Below are 19,957 nucleotides of genomic sequence, written 5' to 3'. Positions count from 1 at the left end.
GTTTTGGTTCGACATCCACCCACTAGGGTTCAATATTGAGTTGGCCCACCTTTTGCAGCTATAACAACTTCAACTCTTCTGGGAAGGCTGTCCACAAGGTTTAGGAGTGTGTCTATGGGAATGTTTGACCGTTCTTCCAGAAGCGCATTTGTAAGGCCAGGCACTGATTTTGGACGAGAAGGCCTGGCTTGCAGTCTCCGATCGAATTCATCCCAAAGGTGTTCTATCGGGTTGAGGTCAGGACCTCAACAGAGCTTTGGGAAGCCAGAACAACCTGACAGAGGTTCCAAGCCTTTCCCACCATCCAAATTGAAAGAAAACGGTTTTGGATGGACACCCATCCACTAGGGTTGTGAACCTTCTGAACAGTGGCATTTGAATGTGTTTAAGTTTATTGGGAAGATATGATATTTGATCGCTATGTGACAACAATTTGCTCTATGGCCCAGAGATATACTTGGTTCCTTTCATGCGCTAATGTTCATCAGGCAGTTTAGGGCTCCTACAGTACAAAATGCTCTTGTTTTTTTTTAACTTGCATTTCCATTGACTCCGATGAGAATAAAATGCTTGTGGATACAAGCCCTAAATCTCTCCTTACCTGTAATGATATCCTCTATGGCCCAGTTCTCCTCGTACACCCGTGGCTCTTTTGTTTGCAGCTTCTTGTTCAGTTCAGCCATCAGGTTGACTGGCGGTTTTGATGCTTTGGCAGGTGGAGACTGCAACGTGAAAAATTGTCATTGTAAATGAGCAAAATGCATTCAATCCAATGGAAAAGGCAAAATGAAGGTAGATTTTTAGGGTGCGATAGGCTTTAAAAGGGGCCTGGTCTCCACAGCTTCTATATATGAACTAATGAGTATATGTACTTGCACTAGTGATTTGCAGTAATTTGACTGTATTAAGCAGATTTCAAGTTCATAATTCTGCCAGAAATGTCTATTTGCTGACTGCCTGCAGCTCCCGATCACTTGGCCTCCCATGTCCTGTCCAGTGTTTCTGCTGCAAGTACAATATTCTTCCAAGTGTAACACTGAAAGCTGCTGTATAGTAAACCCATTTATTTATGTACGTCTAGCAGAAACCCTGTGAGGACTTGGGGACCAAAGGTAAGCAGTCCGGAATTCTAATATGACTATATTATACTGTACATAGTTACAATGGCCCAGCTTGTACCAATATAACTATGTATAGGTGTATGAAAAAAGGTGTGGCGCTACCTCATATATAAATGATTAATGTGATCACCTCTTATAATAAATGATTCAATGGATGTTAATGGTTTATCTCCTCCAACCAATAATCATAAAAAAATGTGTGTACAGTCTTGATAAACCTAAGCCAAGTCCAATCATCGTGATAGAGAGGATGATACAAATCTACTGGAATAAGTAATACTAGAAATGATGCAAATGCTGATCCACCTCAAACCGTGCGTGAGAAGTTCGCACTCACAGCCACTCAGACTGGAGCCCCTAAGGAAAGGTTGGGCTCCCTGTAGGCAGCAGTTGAGGAGATGATGGTTCCTTAATCTTACATAACTTTTAGGCAATCATACTTGGAGAAAACATAGGAAGGATATGCTTAATATCAGGGATAAATGTAGGTGAATAAAACAATTCCCACTCACATTGACAAGTGCTATGCGTTAGTACCAACATAAACAGCTTAAAGTACCTCTACACGCGGTCCTGGCGGCCACGGCATGAGTTTCAAAGCAAGAAGATGAGGAAACCAATAAGACCACCCTGACATCATTTGCGATCTTATTGGTTTCCTCATCCCCTGGCTTTGAAACTCATGCCGTGGCCATCAGGACAGTGTGCAGAGGTACCTTAGACTGTTTATGAGGCATTGTAAGACTGACTGGCAGTTATGAAGGGATTTGTTTCACTCCAAATAGTATGCCAGGAGTGCCTACCCCTACCCTAGGTAGAGAATACATACGACTGTCAGAAGTGGGTGCTGCAACTGGGATAAGCTTGAGAATACGTAGAAACGCAATACATGTTGTGTCCACAGCTTCCTCCTATCACATGATTACAGGACCTTCCTAGATGTAAGTCTCTAGGAAAAACTCGTCCCTATGGTCTGCCTTAGGATGGAAAAATTTGAGGAGCTGTCTGCCGATTTTCGGATCGTTAGTATGGTGCTTTCGACAGCCGATTTTTGCTTTTTCAATCAGAGAAAAGCTGGATGAGCAGACTATAAAATTTTTGTCCGATGTGAACTCCATGTCCGATTTCCGTACGAAAAAAATCGTAAGAGCAAGACTGCGCGTGCTTTAGAAACAAAAGAATACATACAAAACTATTCAACACATTTAGGTCACTTCTGACGTTGTATTTTGTCGTGCGAAAATTTTCGTATTGTGAGTAACCTCTTCACTTTCGACACGAGACTAGCATGCCACAAAAAACAGATGACCGAAAATCTAAGCGTGTGTACGAGGCTGTAGGCACTCTTCATGAATATGACTGGCATAACAGCTGTAGCTTCCACTACCCCCTCCCCCCACTAAGCTTGAAATCATGACCTTTTTTCTGTAGAAAACAAGTTCAACTGTTGGGTTACTTTAAATGAATGTCGGTGCTCGTTTTCTTTAACCCCTACAAACATTTAGTGAAGGCTTTTGACGGTTTTAATGCCGTACCTCTGTTGGTTTCTCCTGTTGAGCCTTCTCAGTGTGCACCATTTCCTGCTTTTTCCATGCCTCCAGATCCTGCTCTGCTTGCTGACAATAGAGAAGAAAAGTGAATGTTGGTACACTCCTTTTTAATATAAAGGCTGTCCTACACATTATGAAAAAAGTACAGCCATGCAGATCACATGGCAATCGTTCCACCAATGGCCAAGTAACAAATTTACGCCTGGGGAGCAAACCTTGTACAATGGCTAGAGGATAAAATAACCGTGCCCCTCATTGCCACGTACAAGAGTAGGCTTGAGGATTCTTATAAATATAAAGCATAAAAAAAACAAAACAAAAAAAAACAGTAGGCTTGAGATGGGAGTGGTTTTACTTGGGGGAATAGGCAAAAGATTTGTTTGTGCCTCAAATTATTTTAAAGGCCAATAGGGCTATAACATGTTGGTAAAATTGTTGGTAACCCAAAGACAACAACCAACTGCCCCCATCATCATCTTGTTGTTTTAGTTGAATTTCTTGTAGTAAGTAACTGCACAACGTTGAGTATTCTGTTCCGTAATAGTGATGGTTTCTACAGATTTTTATTTGTTATTCAGGAAAGAACAAAATTCTTACCTTGTAGGCCTTCACAAATCGAAAAAATATTGGAAAGAATGCCGAAGGAACCATAGTCTTGCTGTTCTCCCCAAAATACCCAACAACTGTTTCATAGGCTTCCTGGAATAGACAGAAATAAGAGAAGGAAATGGCTTAATGGAGAGAAGGCTGGCATGATGAAGACCTGGATTACTGGCAATAGTGATGGACGAACTTCCGACGGGACGTTTCGCGAACGCGAAACGCGAACGGACACAAACGTTCGCGAAAACGACCGTTCGCCGCGGGCTCCATTGACTTCAATGGGAGGCGAATTTCGCAAACCTTTAGGTCGAATTTGCGGCCACGGGGTAATTATTAGGGGGTAGCACGTAGTCCCACCACCTGGACAATAGCATAATACATGTATGAGGTGAATTTGGGATCGATAACTACAAGCATTTTTTTTTTATTTGGGAAATTGTTCTGACAATTCAGGACTATGGAGCTAATGAAGGCAATGGAGGAGAGGGAAGGTCAGGGACCAGGGTAGGCAAACAAGAGGGTGCAGGAGATACAGAGCACTGACAGCAGCACCGTAATACAGAGCACTGACATCAGCACCGTGACATACAGCGCTGACAGCAGCTCCGTGACATACAGCGCTGACAGCAGCTCCGTGACATACAGCGCTGACAGCAGCTCCGTGACATACAGCGCTGACAGCAGCTCCGTGACATACAGCGCTGACAGCAGCTCCGTGACATACAGCGCTGACAGCAGCTCCGTGACATACAGCGCTGACAGCAGCTCCGTGACATACAGCGCTGACAGCAGCACCGTGACATACAGCGCTGACAGCAGCTCCGTGACATACAGCGCTGACAGCAGCTCCGTGACATACAGCGCTGACAGCAGCTCCGTGACATACAGCGCTGACAGCAGCTCCGTGACATACAGCGCTGACAGCAGCTCCGTGACATACAGCGCTGACAGCAGCTCCGTGACATACAGCGCTGACAGCAGCTCCGTGACATACAGCGCTGACAGCAGCTCCGTGACATACAGCGCTGACAGCAGCTCCGTGACATACAGCGCTGACAGCAGCTCCGTGACATACAGCGCTGACAGCAGCACCGTGACATACAGCGCTGACAGCAGCTCCGTGACATACAGCGCTGACAGCAGCTCCGTGACATACAGCGCTGACAGCAGCTCCGTGACATACAGCGCTGACAGCAGCTCCGTGACATACAGCGCTGACAGCAGCTCCGTGACATACAGCGCTGACAGCAGCTCCGTGACATACAGCGCTGACAGCAGCTCCGTGACATACAGCGCTGACAGCAGCTCCGTGACATACAGCGCTGACAGCAGCTCCGTGACATACAGCGCTGACAGCAGCTCCGTGACATACAGCGCTGACAGCAGCTCCGTGACATACAGCGCTGACAGCAGCTCCGTGACATACAGCGCTGACAGCAGCTCCGTGACATACAGCGCTGACAGCAGCTCCGTGACATACAGCGCTGACAGCAGCTCCGTGACATACAGCGCTGACAGCAGCACCGTGACATACAGCGCTGACAGCAGCTCCGTGACATACAGCGCTGACAGCAGCTCCGTGACATACAGCGCTGACAGCAGCTCCGTGACATACAGCGCTGACAGCAGCTCCGTGACATACAGCGCTGACAGCAGCTCCGTGACATACAGCGCTGACAGCAGCACCGTGACATACAGCGCTGACAGCAGCTCCGTGACATACAGCGCTGACAGCAGCTCCGTGACATACAGCGCTGACAGCAGCTCCGTGACATACAGCGCTGACAGCAGCTCCGTGACATACAGCGCTGACAGCAGCTCCGTGACATACAGCGCTGACAGCAGCTCCGTGACATACAGCGCTGACAGCAGCTCCGTGACATACAGCGCTGACAGCAGCTCCGTGACATACAGCGCTGACAGCAGCTCCGTGACATACAGCGCTGACAGCAGCTCCGTGACATACAGCGCTGACAGCAGCTCCGTGACATACAGCGCTGACAGCAGCACCGTAAGCAGCCCCAGGAGGAAGTCAGCACAGCACAGGGATGGTGTGATCCCCTCATAATAAGAACCCCCAGGAGGAAGTCAGCACAGCACAGGGATGGTGGGAGCCCCTCATAATAAGAACACCCAGGAGGAAGTCAGCACAGCACAGGGATGGTGGGAACCCCTCATAATAAGCAGCCCCAGTAGAAATATGACACCGCTCAACCTCTTCAAAGAGGAGGGTAGGGGCATATAGTACGGTGTGCTTTTTTGGGTCAGGGAAGTGAGCCAAATGAATTAAGAAGGTCTGTGTGCTTGATTCCAAAAATTGTTTATAGACATATACATGGTCTACTGATCACATGTGTTGAATTCCTCCGAGATCCATGCCTCATTCATTTTTAGAAATGTGAGGTAGTTAACACTGTGGTGAGCTAGGCGAGTACGCTTATCGGTCACAATCCCCCCTGCTGCGCTGAACGTCCTTTCGGACAGGACACTGGATGAGGGGCAAGCCAACAGTTCGATTGCAAATTGGGCAAGCTCTGGCCAGAGGTCAAGCCTGCCCACCCAGTAGTCTAGGGGTTCATCACTCCTCAGAGCGTCCACATCGGCCGTTAACCCAATGTAGTCGGACACCTGACGGTCTAGGCGTTCCCTGATGCTGGATCCGGATGACACCTGTCGATGGGTCGGCTGAAAGAATGACCTCATATCCGAAGTCACCAACACATCTTCAAACCGGCCTCTTCTTGCAGGCGCTGTTGGATTGGTACCCGCAAATCCTTCTCTGGGAGTGGGAATTGCTCCTCTGCCAGCACACGCAAAAGCAGAATGCAGCATTTCTCGAAGCAAGGCCTGGAAGTGCTGCATTCTGACAGCCCTCTGCGACGGCGGTAACATTTCCGCCATTTTGTGTTTGTACCGGGGGTCTAAGTACGTTGCCACCCAGTACTGGTCCTTGACCCTCATGCTTTTTATACGGGGGTCCCTATTAAAACACTGGAGCATGAAGGCCCCCATTTGCACTAAAGTGGAAGCGGTGTGGTGGCCTGGCTCCTGCTCATCATCCAGGATAATGTCGTCCTCTTCATTCTCCTCTCCCCATCCTCGCACAACAGGGATCCCAGAAAGGTTTAAAGCATGCTCTTCTTGCTCCTGCTCATCCGCCCCGGCACCATCCTCCTCTGACTCCTCATCAGACTCCTGTTGTTGACTTGTCTCAGATAGAGTAGCCCCCCCTGGGAATTCATCCAGCATTGCGACTTCCTCATCTTCCCGCTCCTGCTCCTCCACAGCCTGATCAATGACACGACGCAATGCACGCTCCAGAAAGAAGGCATAAGGTACCATGTCACTGATGGCGCCATGGCTGCGACTGACCAGTTTGGTGATCTCCTCAAATGGCCGCAGAAGTCTGCATGTGTCGCGCATGAGCAGCCACTGGCGCGGTGAAAAAAAACCCAGCTCCCCAGAACCGTTTCTTTCGCAGAGTTCATACAGGTAGACGTTAACTGCACGTTTCTGCTGGAGCAGCCTATCAAGCATATAGAAGGTTGAGTTCCATCGCGTCGGGCAATCGCAAATAAGACGTCTGACCGGCAGATGGTGTCGCCGCTGAATGTCAGCAAGGCGAGCCATGGCCGTGTAAGATCTTCTGAAATGGGCCGAGATTTTCCTTGCCTGCCGCAAGATGTCCTGGACCCCAGGGTATTTGACAAGGAATCGCTGCACGACCAAGTTTAAGACGTGTGCCATGCACGGCACGTGCGTGATTTTGCCCTGTTTCAATGCGCTAAGCAGATTGGCACCGTTGTCACACACCACTTTACCAACTGTCAAATTGAGCGGTGTTAGCCACTCATCTGCCTGTGAACGCAAAGCTGAAAGGAGTGCCGGGCCAGTGTGGCTCTTTGCTTCCAGGCACAACAGACGCAGCACGGCATGGCAACGTCTCACCTGGCATGTGGAATAGGTTCTGGGGAGCTTGGGCGGTGCAGTGGAAGAGACGCTAGCAGCGGAAAAGGAGGAGGCAGCTGAGGAGGAGAGGGAGGAGGATGGAGTAGGAGGAGGAGAAGAAGAGTCAGGCCTGCATGCAATCCGTGGCGGTAAAACCAAATCTACACGGGTGCCACGGGTTACATGCTTGACGGCCGTCAGAAGGTTCACCCAGTGGGCAGTAAAACTGATATACCTTCCCTGCCCGTGTTTGCTAGACCACGTGTCTGTGGTCAGATGTATCTTGGCACCGACACTGTGTGCCAGAGATACATTCACTTGCCGCTGAACATGGCCATATAGCTCTGGGATGCCCTTCTCTGAGAAATACTTCCTTCCTGGGACCTTCCATTGTGGTGTTCCAATGGCCACAAATTTGCGAAAGGCCTCCGAGTCCACCAGTTTATATGGCAGTAGTTGGCGGGCTATGAGTTCTGACAAGCCAGCCGCCAACCGTTGGGCAAGAGGGTTATCCGGCGTCATCATTTTTTTACGCTCAAACATTAGGCCCACGGAAGCCTGCCTTTTTGCAGAAAAATGTGAGCTTGGCGTGATGGAAGGTGGAGTGGAGGACAATTGTGAGGAGAGAGGAGAAGGAGAAGTAGAAGACGAGGCTGGACGGTGAGAGCCTGCAGTGTGGCTTTGTGTGTTCCGTTGCTCCCACTGGGCTCGGTGATGGCTGCTCATGTGCCTTCTTAAGGCGGTCGTCCCTAGGTGAGTATTGGGCTTACCGCGACTAACGCGTTGACTGCAAAGATTGCAGATGGCAACGCTATTGTCAGCAGCGGACACGTTAAAAAAAGCCCACACTGCGGAGCCATGTGCCGGTGTCCTGGGAGCGCCAGATGTGACCGTACATGGTCGATGACTCGCTCCTGATACATTTGCAGTCTGCTTTGTCCCTGCTGTGCAATGTAAGTCATTGCTGCTTCTCCTCCCTATCTGCTGGTCCATATCTCCCTCTGAACTCCCCTCCTCTTCCTCTCTTGTGGGCACCCACGTGACATCACTAGACACGTCATCATCAACGTCACCTTCCCCACCGCTATAAGTAGAGTAGGCAGCAACACCGGGGACCAACCTCCTCCTTGGGCTGATCTGGGTACTGGCGTCAGACTGCTGAGTAGCGCTTGTTGCTACCTCCTCTTCCTGATCCAATACCAAGAGTGGCTGCGCATCAGAAATGTCCTCTTGATATGGATCGGAAAATAATTCCAGTGACTCAAGCGGAAGGTATGTGGTGGTGGTGGTGGTGGTCGTGTTGTTGGTGGTAGTGTCTTTGGGGGTGCACATAGCAGAGAGTGAAGAAGAGGGTGCAGATCGAGAGGATGAGGAGGGTGCAGAAGAGTAAGGCTGAGCGAGCCACTCAACCAAGTCTGGTGCATCCTTTAAAGTAATTGAACGCACCTTCTGCAACTTCCCACTTTGGCTCAAGCCTGTTGCTCCTGCCCTACCCCTACCACCCCTGCGGAAGGGCCTGCCTCTTCCTCTGCATGTCATTTTTTAAATGACCCTGTGACAAAACTCTTAGTCCCTATACCGCTGAAGGACTGCTGCAGTATAGGTGAGCGGTCAGCAGTGGTGCACGTCAACCCTATCTATTGTGGACCTATAGCGGTCCTTACAGAACAGCAGACTGTACCGCACTCAAGCCTATGTACCGTAGCACCCTATACCAAGTTACCAGTCCTTATAAGAACTTTTGTGGACCAAGCAGGTTGTGTATTAGTGTTTAGCAGACTGTACGTCAGTCCCTATACCGCTGAAGGACTGCTGCAGTATAGGGCAGCGGTCAGCAGTGGTGCACGTCAACCCTATCTATTGTGGACCGATAGCGGTCCTTACAGAACAGCAGACTGTACCGCACTCAAGCCTATGTACCGTAGCACCCTATACCAAGTTACCAGTCCTTATAAGAACTTTTGTGGACCAAGCAGGTTGTGTATTAGTGTTTAGCAGACTGTACGTCAGTCCCTATACCGCTGAAGGACTGCTGCAGTATAGGGCAGCGGTCAGCAGTGGTGCACGTCAACCCTATCTATTGTGGACCGATAGCGGTCCTTACAGAACAGCAGACTGTACCGCACTCAAGCCTATGTACCGTAGCACCCTATACCAAGTTACCAGTCCTTATAAGAACTTTTGTGGAACAAGCAGGTTGTGTGTTAGTGATTAGCAGACTGTACGTCAGTCCCTATACCAATGAAGGACTGCTGCAGTATAGGGCAGCGGTCAGCAGTAGTGCACGGCAACCCTATGTATTGTGGACCGATAGCGGTCCTTACAGAACAGCAGACTGTACTGCACTCAGGCCTATGTACCGTAGCACCCTATACCAAGTTACCAGTCCTTATAAGAACTTTTGTGGACCAAGCAGGTTGTGTGTTAGTGTTTAGCAGACTGTGCGTCAGTCCCTATACCGCTGAAGGACTGCTGCAGTATAGGGCAGCGGTCAGCAGTAGTGCACGGCAACCCTATGTATTGTGGACCGATAGCGGTCCTTACAGAACAGCAGACTGTAACGCACTCAGGCCTATGTACCGTAGCACCCTATACCAAGTTACCAGTCCTTATAAGAACTTTTGTGGACCAAGCAGGTTGTGTGTTAGTGATTAGCAGACTGTACGTCAGTCCCTATACCAATGAAGGACTGCTGCAGTATAGGGCAGCGGTCAGCAGTAGTGCACGGCAACCCTATGTATTGTGGACCGATAGCGGTCCTTACAGAACAGCAGACTGTAACGCACTCAGGCCTATGTACCGTAGCACCCTATACCAAGTTACCAGTCCTTATAAAAACTTTTGTGGACCAAGCAGGTTGTGTGTTAGTGTTTAGCAGACTGTGCGTCAGTCCCTATACCGCTGAAGGACTGCTGCAGTATAGGGCAGCGGTCAGCAGTGGTGCACGTCAACCCTATCTATTGTGGACCGATAGCGGTCCTTACAGAACAGCAGACTGTACCGCACTCAAGCCTATGTACCGTAGCACCCTATACCAAGTTACCAGTCCTTATAAGAACTTTTGTGGACCAAGCAGGTTGTGTATTAGTGTTTAGCAGACTGTACGTCAGTCCCTATACCGCTGAAGGACTGCTGCAGTATAGGGCAGCGGTCAGCAGTGGTGCACGTCAACCCTATCTATTGTGGACCGATAGCGGTCCTTACAGAACAGCAGACTGTACCGCACTCAAGCCTATGTACCGTAGCACCCTATACCAAGTTACCAGTCCTTATAAGAACTTTTGTGGAACAAGCAGGTTGTGTGTTAGTGATTAGCAGACTGTACGTCAGTCCCTATACCAATGAAGGACTGCTGCAGTATAGGGCAGCGGTCAGCAGTAGTGCACGGCAACCCTATGTATTGTGGACCGATAGCGGTCCTTACAGAACAGCAGACTGTAACGCACTCAGGCCTATGTACCGTAGCACCCTATACCAAGTTACCAGTCCTTATAAGAACTTTTGTGGACCAAGCAGGTTGTGTGTTAGTGATTAGCAGACTGTACGTCAGTCCCTATACCAATGAAGGACTGCTGCAGTATAGGGCAGCGGTCAGCAGTAGTGCACGGCAACCCTATGTATTGTGGACCGATAGCGGTCCTTACAGAACAGCAGACTGTACTGCACTCAGGCCTATGTACCGTAGCACCCTATACCAAGTTACCAGTCCTTATAAAAACTTTTGTGGACCAAGCAGGTTGTGTGTTAGTGTTTAGCAGACTGTGCGTCAGTCCCTATACCGCTGAAGGACTGCTGCAGTATAGGGCAGCGGTCAGCAGTAGTGCACGGCAACCCTATGTATTGTGGACCGATAGCGGTCCTTACAGAACAGCAGACTGTAACGCACTCAGGCCTATGTACCGTAGCACCCTATACCAAGTTACCAGTCCTTATAAGAACTTTTGTGGACCAAGCAGGTTGTGTGTTAGTGATTAGCAGACTGTACGTCAGTCCCTATACCAATGAAGGACTGCTGCAGTATAGGGCAGCGGTCAGCAGTAGTGCACGGCAACCCTATGTATTGTGGACCGATAGCGGTCCTTACAGAACAGCAGACTGTACCGCACCCAAGCCTATGTACCGTAGCACCCTAGACAGACCAAGTTACCAGTCCTGATAAAGAGCTTTGTGGAACAAGTGAGTTGTGAATGATTAGCAGACTGCAGCAGAAGGGCAGCAGTCAAGTATAATATTCTTTCTATATTTGGAAGAAAGAATATTATACGTGTACAAGCCTATTACCGTACCACTGATACCAGTCCTGAAAAGAACCTTTGTGGAACTAATAGTAACAGCAAGTCTTTAAAATTATCCTCACTGCCTGACACACTGCTTCCTGCCTGTCCCTATACAAATTGGCAAAAAAGAGTAGGCTGGAACGATTAGCTGGAACAGCTCTTTTGTGGACCTGATAGTAACAGCTAATGATGATGATGATGATGATGATGAAGAAAGACTAATCTGGCTGAGCTGTCCCTAAAATAGCAGCATACAGCGCTCTGTCCCTTTATCTAAACTGACAAAAGAAACTCAGGCTGCTGACCTAACACCTATACCAGTCCTGAAAAGAACTTTTGTGTACCAAATAGCTAGCGTTTTCTCTGTCCCTACTCCACACAGGATCCTTTCCCTACAGTGACAGAAGAAAGAATGTAAAATGGCCACCGGATCGGGTGTATTTATAGGTTAGGGGGAATGTCCAAGTGTCCATGAGCTGTCATGTCTCAATTGGTTGTCCTGTAACACATGATAAACGTGTCACGAAAGGTTAAAGTTCTTGTATACATTAAACACGTAAGTCCGCCGGGGCGAACGACGGAAAAAGGCGTTCGAACCCGCGGACGGCGAAAGTCGGAAATTCGCCGCGAAACGACCGCCGGGCGAACCGTTCGGCCATCACTAACTGGCAATTCTCTATATTACATCAAAGCTGACTGAGGCTAGCATATAATGCCTACCAACCCACATTTGAGAACATAATCAAACATTGCTAAATCCACTGGACCAATTTTAGATATATCTAAAGTCAAAACTTTTTGTTTTTTTACATTTTGGATAAACCAGGGAAGTTCATACTCCTCTACTGGAAGCGGACTTGATTGTCCTCCCCTAATCCTTTGCATGGCAGCACTTAGGGATGCAGAGTACGCCCCAGTGCAGCACACACACAACCAGTAATGTAGGGGTTGCAAGGGTTAAATATTATACCTAAGCAGGTGCATTAACCGTAATTCACATCTGCTTTGTAGTAATCTGATATCCAAGCTGGACGCAGAGGAGCAATCCGCCTCTGGAATGCTTCAAAACATGTTATGAACATTCCAAAAATAATGCACTTTGGGGTCAATTGTCACTCAGGAGGGGAATTCCAACTGCTCTTCAATAATTCTACTATTACATTACAGAAGTTGTAAACCCCACTTTGTTATTTTTATCTACAGGTAAGCCTATAATAAGGCTTACCTGTAGTTAAATGAATATCGCCTAAACATGCACCGTTTAGGAGATATTTACCCTACTTATAGCCGCTGGCGCAGCTTCTTGCCGGAACCGAGGGCTCCCGCGCACATGTGCGGGAATGACGCCATCGTGGCTTCCGGCCACTCACAGTGCTGGAGCCTGCGAACACAGAAGAAAGGCCGGGGGAACCGGTCAGCCCCCTCGACGGCGACCGGGCGCTGCTGGAAGGGCTTTGTTCTAAGGGATTTCATAATGTGCTAGTATGCGATGCAAACTAGCACATTGTGCCATTGTCTTGCAGGTTTTTTTTTTTTTTTTTTCAGCGGTTTACTAGTGCTTTAATGTGAGATTCACGGTTCTTTATAAAAGAACCATTACTGCTCTGTTGGTAATGAGCCCCGCTGATGGATCTTTCAAAAATGCCATCTGCCCCATCCATCAGTGTTAATTTTGACATTAAATCTCAACTTCGTTTTAGTCGTATATTAGTCATCTGAATTGTTTAAGTTTTTAGTCACATTTTAGTTGACTAAAATCGCCATTATAGTTTAGTCGACTAAAATCAAATGGATTTAGTTAAATTTTAGTGCATTATTTAAGCATTTCTCTAGAATTTCCAAACTTATTATATACTCAAGGAGTAAAAATCTAACATTATTTAGGGTATTACAGTTTGAACAAACTACAGATACAGATTTAGCCGTTAACCACTTATGGACCTCCCGCCGTCGTTATACGTCGGTACTTTGAAGAGGGATAACATTGTTATGGCAGTAGCTGGCTACCATAACCCCGGTATCCTCTTCTTCAGTGGGCGGCCTGCTTTCAGATAAAAGTGGTCTCTGCAGCGGATTTGATGCAAGATCAATTTTAATTGACGGAAGGAGGGGGTGCCCACCTTTCGGTATCCTCTGCCGATTACTGGAGTCGCCAGCAGCGGTTGAGGCGATCAGGTCTATACTCCCGTTAGGTATGGAGACGAGTGAGGGGAAGATGGCCCCCACCTGTCTCCATACCACTGCAGGGCGAATGGGACATCAAAATGTCACTTACGCCTATAGCCATTTTTCTTTTTTTTTTTACATCTTTTTTTTTATTCTTTTATTTTTTTTATTGCATTGGATGTTTACATTCCTTGTAATAGGAAAAAAAAGTGACACAATTTTTTTTTTTTTTTAAAGAACAGTGTAAAAATAAATTAAAAGATAAAATAAATAAGAAAAAAAATCCTGCTAAAAATCATAGATCCCGCTATTACTAGTAAATACAATAAAAAGTCCCTAAATCTTTCCCCTATTTTGTAAACGCTATAACTTTTGCGCAAACCAATCAGTATACACTTATTGCGATTTTTTTTTTTTTTTTTTTTTTACCAAAAATATGTAGAAGAATATATTAGCCTAAACTGATGAATAATTTTTTTTTTTTTTTTATATTTTTTTGGGATATGCATTATAGCAGAAAGTAAAAAAATATCATATTTTTTGTGTCTAGCGCAAAAAATAAAAACCGCAGAGGTGATCAAATACCACCAAAAGAAAGCTCTATTTGTGGGGAAAAAAAGGACATCCATGTTTGGGTACATCGTCGCATGACTCCGAAATTGTCAGTTAACCACTTCAGCCCCGGACCATTTTGCTGGTCAAAGACCAGACCACTTTTTGCGATTCGGCACTGCGTCGCTTTAACTGACAATTGCGTGGTCGTGCGACGTGGCTCCCAAACAAAATTGATGTTCTTTTTTTCCCACAAATAGAGCTTTCTTTTGGTGGTATTTGATCACCCCTACGGTTTTTATTTTTTGCGCTATAAACAAAAATAGAGCGATAATTTTGAAAAAAAACACATTATTTTTTACTTTTTGTTATAATAAATATCCCCCAAAAATATTAAAAAAAACATTTTTTTCCCTCAGTTTAGGCCGATACGTATTCTTCTACATATTTTTGGTAAAAAAAAAAAAAACGCAATAAACTATTATTGATTGGTTTGCGCAAAAGTTATAGCGTTTACAAAATAGGGGATAGTTTTATGGCATTTTTATTAATATTTCTTTTTTACTAGTAATGGCGGCGATCAGCGATTTTTATTGTGTCTGCGACATTATGGCGGACACATCGGACATTTTTGACACATTTTTGGGACCATTCGCATTTATACAGCAATCACTGCTATATAAATGCAGTGATTCCTGTGTAAATGACACTGGCAGTGAAGGAGTTAACCAGTGGGTGGCAGTGTAGGTGTTAACCAGTGGGTGGCAGTGTAGGGGTTAAGTGTTCCTAGAGGTGTGTTACTAACTGTTGGGGGCTGGGCTTTAATTTAGTGAACACTGATCTCTGCTCCAATCACATGGAGCAGAGATCAGCGTCACTAGTTGCTAGGCAGAACGGGGAAATGCTGTTTACAACGGCATTTCCTCGTTCAGCCGCCCCGTGTGACAATCTCGGGTATGCCCGCAGCGATCGAGTCCGCGGGAACACAATCGGACTCACGGGGGTCCCGACCAGCACGGCGGTGGCACGCTCGTATGCCAATATGCCTGCCTGTGCCATTCTGCTGACGTACATCAGCGTGCGCTGGTCGGGAACCGGTTAAAGCAATGCAGTATCGCAAAAAATGGCCTGGTCATTAAGTGGGTAAATCCTTCTGGGGCTGAAGTGGTTAAACCCAATTTGAACAGGCGGTTTGCCATAGACTGGTTTAGAAACTCTTCATTATTATATCTTTTCATGTGACAACACTGAAGAAATGACACTTTGCTACAATGTAAAGTAGTGAGTGTACAGCTTGTGTAACAGTGTAAATTTGCTGTCCCCTCAAAATAGCTCAACACACAGCCATTAATGTCTAAACCGCTGGCAACAAAAGTGAGTACACCCCTAAGTAAATGTCAAAATTGAGCCCAAAGTGTAAATTATTATTTTTTTGCCCAATTAGCCGTTTTCCCTCCCCGGTGTCTTGTGACTTGTTAGTGTTACAAGGTCTCAGGTGTGAATGGGGAGCAGGTGTGTTAAATTTGGTGTCATTGCTCTCACTCTCTCATACTGGTCACTGGAAGTTCAACATGGCACCTCATGGCAAAGAACTCTCCGAGGATCGGAAAAAAAAGAATTGTTGCTCTACATAAAGATGGCCTAGACCAGTGATGGCGAACCTTGGCACCCCAGATGTTCTGGAACTACATTTCCCATGATGCTCATGCACTCTGCAGTGTAGTTGAGCATCATGGGAAATGTAGTTCCAAAACATCTGGGGTGCCAAGGTTCGCCATCACTGGCCTAGACTATAAGAAGATTGCCAAAACCCTGAAACTGAGCTGCAGCACGGTGGCCAAGACCAGTGTTGCCAACCGCCGGTGTTTTTACGGCCAGCCCGTAAAAACTAGACTATTTTTTCATGTTCGTGAAAATCCATGAATTAAAAATCTTGCCAGTAAAAATGGCGGTCCCGGCTCGGAACTGCGCATGTGCAGTTCCCGAAGCATGCCGAGAGTTCTCCGATCATCTGGCGCTGCTGCTAGTAGCTACTTGTCTTGTACCCTCCCCCTTCCTTGTACAGCGCACCTTATTTGATTTCTGCACAGGAGATGCTGGAAGGGAAAGGAGTGGAGTTGGCCTGCAGTTTGGAGCTGGACAGACTTCAGCCCAGCAGAGGGTAAGCTAGCTATTAGCAAAGCTGAGCAAAATACAGTTGTGTCATTGCCTTGTCTTAGTGGGTGGGCGGGCGGGAGCGGGAGGGAGGTCCGAGGCTGGGCTTGTGTACAGTAGTAGATCGTTTTTTTTTTTTTTGTGTGTCATATGAGATCTGCTTTGCTTCCTGAGATCTCCCCCAATCTCTACCTATTGCCTGCTCTGCTCACCAGACCACCTCATGTGTCTGGGGCACTACAAATCCAAGCATGCCAGGAGAGGGGAGGCAGCAGCAATATGATTTGGCTGATTTTCAGATGAAAAGTGCTGCTGTATATTGTGTTTGTACAGTGTGTCTGTATAATGTATGGTCATAATATAATTGATTATGTATTGTGCTTGATGGTCTTGAGGTGTTTATTCATATATTTTTATCTGAGTAAGTAGTGAGCACATTTTGGTCTCCTGTATCATGTCCGCAGCCTATGACCGTCTCCTGTAGCATGTCCGCAGCCTATGACCGTCTGCTGTAGCATGTCCGCAGCCAGGGGCATACTGACCATTGGGCCACTCGGGCAATGCCCGAGGGCCTGAGCCACAAGGGGGCCCCATCAGGGTTGCCAGCCTCAGTAAAACCAGGGACAGTATGTAAAAATCTGTGTTTTTTTTTTTTTTTTACATCTGTCTCTGAAATGTCCTTTACCGACATCCTTTTGGTCTACAAATCCTGAGATTATAGCTGCCCCACCTCTCCAGTACCTTCTCAGCCAATAGAAATATGTCTGTGTATACTGTGTGTACATGTATGTGTATACTGTGTGTGTGTATACTGTGTGGCCCCATAATCTCGGATTGCCCGGGGGCCCCATGAGTTGTCAGTCCACCCCTGTCTGCAGCCCATGACCGTCTGCTGTAGCATGTCTGCAGCCCATGACCGTCTGCTGTAGCATGTCTGCAGCCCATGACCGTCTGCTGTAGCATGTCTGCAGCCCATGACCGTCTGCTGTAGCATGTCTGCAGCCCATGACCGTCTGCTGTAGCATGTCTGCAGCCCATGACCGTCTGCTGTAGCATGTCTGCAGCCCATGACCGTCTGCTGTAGCATGTCTGCAGCCCATGACCGTCTGCTGTAGCATGTCTGCAGCCCATGACCGTCTGCTGTAGCATGTCTGCAGCCCATGACCGTCTGCTGTAGCATGTCTGCAGCCCATGACCGTCTGCTGTAGCATGTCTGCAGCCCATGACCGTCTGCTGTAGCATGTCTGCAGCCCATGACCGTCTGCTGTAGCATGTCTGCAGCCCATGACCGTCTGCTGTAGCATGTCTGCAGCCCATGACCGTCTGCTGTAGCATGTCTGCAGCCCATGACCGTCTGCTGTAGCATGTCTGCAGCCCATGACCGTCTGCTGTAGCATGTCTGCAGCCCATGACCGTCTGCTGTAGCATGTCTGCAGCCCATGACCGTCTGCTGTAGCATGTCTGCAGCCCATGACCGTCTGCTGTAGCATGTCTGCAGCCCATGACCGTCTGCTGTAGCATGTCTGCAGCCCATGACCGTCTGCTGTAGCATGTCTGCAGCCCATGACCGTCTGCTGTAGCATGTCTGCAGCCCATGACCGTCTGCTGTAGCATGTCTGCAGCCCATGACCGTCTGCTGTAGCATGTCTGCAGCCCATGACCGTCTGCTGTAGCATGTCTGCAGCCCATGACCGTCTGCTGTAGCATGTCTGCAGCCCATGACCGTCTGCTGTAGCATGTCCGCAGCCCATGACCGTCTGCTGTAGCATGTCCGCAGCCCATGACCGTCTGCTGTAGCATGTCCGCAGCCCATGACCGTCTGCTGTAGCATGTCCGCAGCCCATGACCGTCTGCTGTAGCATGTCCGCAGCCCATGACCGTCTGCTGTAGCATGTCCGCAGCCCATGACCGTCTGCTGTAGCATGTCCGCAGCCCATGACCGTCTGCTGTAGCATGTCCGCAGCCCATGACCGTCTGCTGTAGCATGTCCGCAGCCCATGACCGTCTGCTGTAGCATGTCCGCAGCCCATGACCGTCTGCTGTAGCATGTCCGCAGCCCATGACCGTCTGCTGTAGCATGTCCGCAGCCCATGACCGTCTGCTGTAGCATGTCCGCAGCCTATGACCGTCTGCTGTAGCATGTCCGCAGCCTATGACCGTCTGCTGTAGCATGTCCGCAGCCTATGACCGTCTGCTGTAGCATGTCCGCAGCCTATGACAGTCTGCTGTAGCATGTCCGCAGCCTATGACCGTCTGCTGTAGCATGTCCGCAGCCTATGACCGTCTGCTGTAGCATGTCCGCAGCCTATGACCGTCTGCTGTAGCATGTCTGCAGCCTATGACCGTCTCCTGTAGGATAAAACCAGAGCTGGAGCTGTCTGAGACCTGCACGGTGTACCTGAAAGAAGGTCAGTGACATCGCCACCAGGCCAGTCTGGGGGGTGGGGGGGGGGGGTGGGTCACTGATATAAAGGTTTCCCCCTTATATTAGTAACCCCCCCCCCTTACCTTAGTGTATTCACTCTACAGAAGGTGGTCTCTGTCACTAGAGTCCCCCCCCCACATCAGAGTTCCTGGTGTTCCTTTTTACATCAGAGTCTGCAGGATTCCCCCCTTACAGTGCAAGGGAGAATTCAATCTGCGGACCCTGATGTTATTGGGAACTCTGATGTAAAGGGAACACAGTGGACTCTGATATAAGGTGGTCTCTGGTCACCAGAGCCTCACCTTACATCAGAGTTCCACCTTAGATCATGATTTGCAGCGTTCCCCTTTACATAGGAGTTTTGCTTCACTGTAAAGCCTCATACACACGATCGGACTTTGTACAAACTTTCCCTTGGATTTTTGTACAAAGGGTGTCGGCCCTGAACTTGTATTGCATACACACAGCAGGACTTTTTCAGCCAACTTTCACCAAATCACGTGGTTTTTCTGCTCTTTACCGCCACCTTTGGTCAACTTCTGTATTGTTGTTTGATCTTTTGCATTGGTTCTGAGCATGCCTGTTTGTACTTTGTACAAAAGTCCTATGGTTTTCTGTACACACGGTCGGACTTTGCTCCATCTGACTTTTGTTGCCAGAAAGTTTGTCCGTTCGCACAGCTAACAAAAGTCTGATGAAAACCAAAAAAGTTTGTCCGATGGAGCGTACACACGGTCGGATGTTGCTCCAAAACAGCTAATTTGCATGTTTGTTGTCAAAAAGTCTGATCATGTGTATGAGCCTTTACAGTGAAGCAAAACTCCTATGTAAAGGGGAACGCTCCTCCTTAAGGGGGAATCCTGCACACTCTGATGTAAGGAGGAACTCTGTGCTAGCTGGGTTCTAGTAACTTGACCTTCATGTCAATGCAAAAATATATTTTTTTACTTTTGTTTAACTTAAACACATTGCTAATAGCACTAGATATCTGTTTATAGTTTAAATATTGATATTTGCACTGTTTAGCACTGAAAACTGTAAATTTAGGTACTTTTTTTTTTTTTTGCAGTGGCAGTAAAAAATTGGTGCCGTTTGTAAATTTTTCTCATTCTGCCAGTAAACTTTGCTTCGGAGGGTTGGCAACTCTGGCCAAGACCATAC

The 19,957-nt window shown here is 47.8% G+C and overlaps 1 protein-coding gene across 2 annotated transcripts in view; it reads right to left on the bottom strand.

Annotated features, from left to right (window-relative positions):
• FMNL1 (formin like 1) overlaps positions 1-19,957 on the bottom strand; it is a 124,799-nt gene that overhangs the window by 8,563 nt on the left and 96,279 nt on the right. For both annotated transcript variants that reach the window (XM_077460069.1, XM_077460070.1), the window contains exons 23-25: positions 3,269-3,370; positions 2,657-2,737; positions 602-722 (exon numbers count right to left, since the gene is read on the bottom strand). In XM_077460069.1, coding sequence (XP_077316195.1) covers positions 602-722; positions 2,657-2,737; positions 3,269-3,370 — 304 coding nt within the window. The remainder of the gene's footprint in view (positions 1-601; positions 723-2,656; positions 2,738-3,268; positions 3,371-19,957) is intronic.

This window comes from Lithobates pipiens, unplaced genomic scaffold (assembly GCF_037356315.1).
Source record: "Lithobates pipiens isolate NorthernLeopardFrog02 unplaced genomic scaffold, aLitPip1_a1.2 Scaffold_28, whole genome shotgun sequence".
In the NCBI taxonomy this organism is placed as follows: Eukaryota; Metazoa; Chordata; class Amphibia; order Anura; family Ranidae; genus Lithobates; species Lithobates pipiens.
This window is presented reverse-complemented; position numbering and strand designations above follow the sequence as displayed.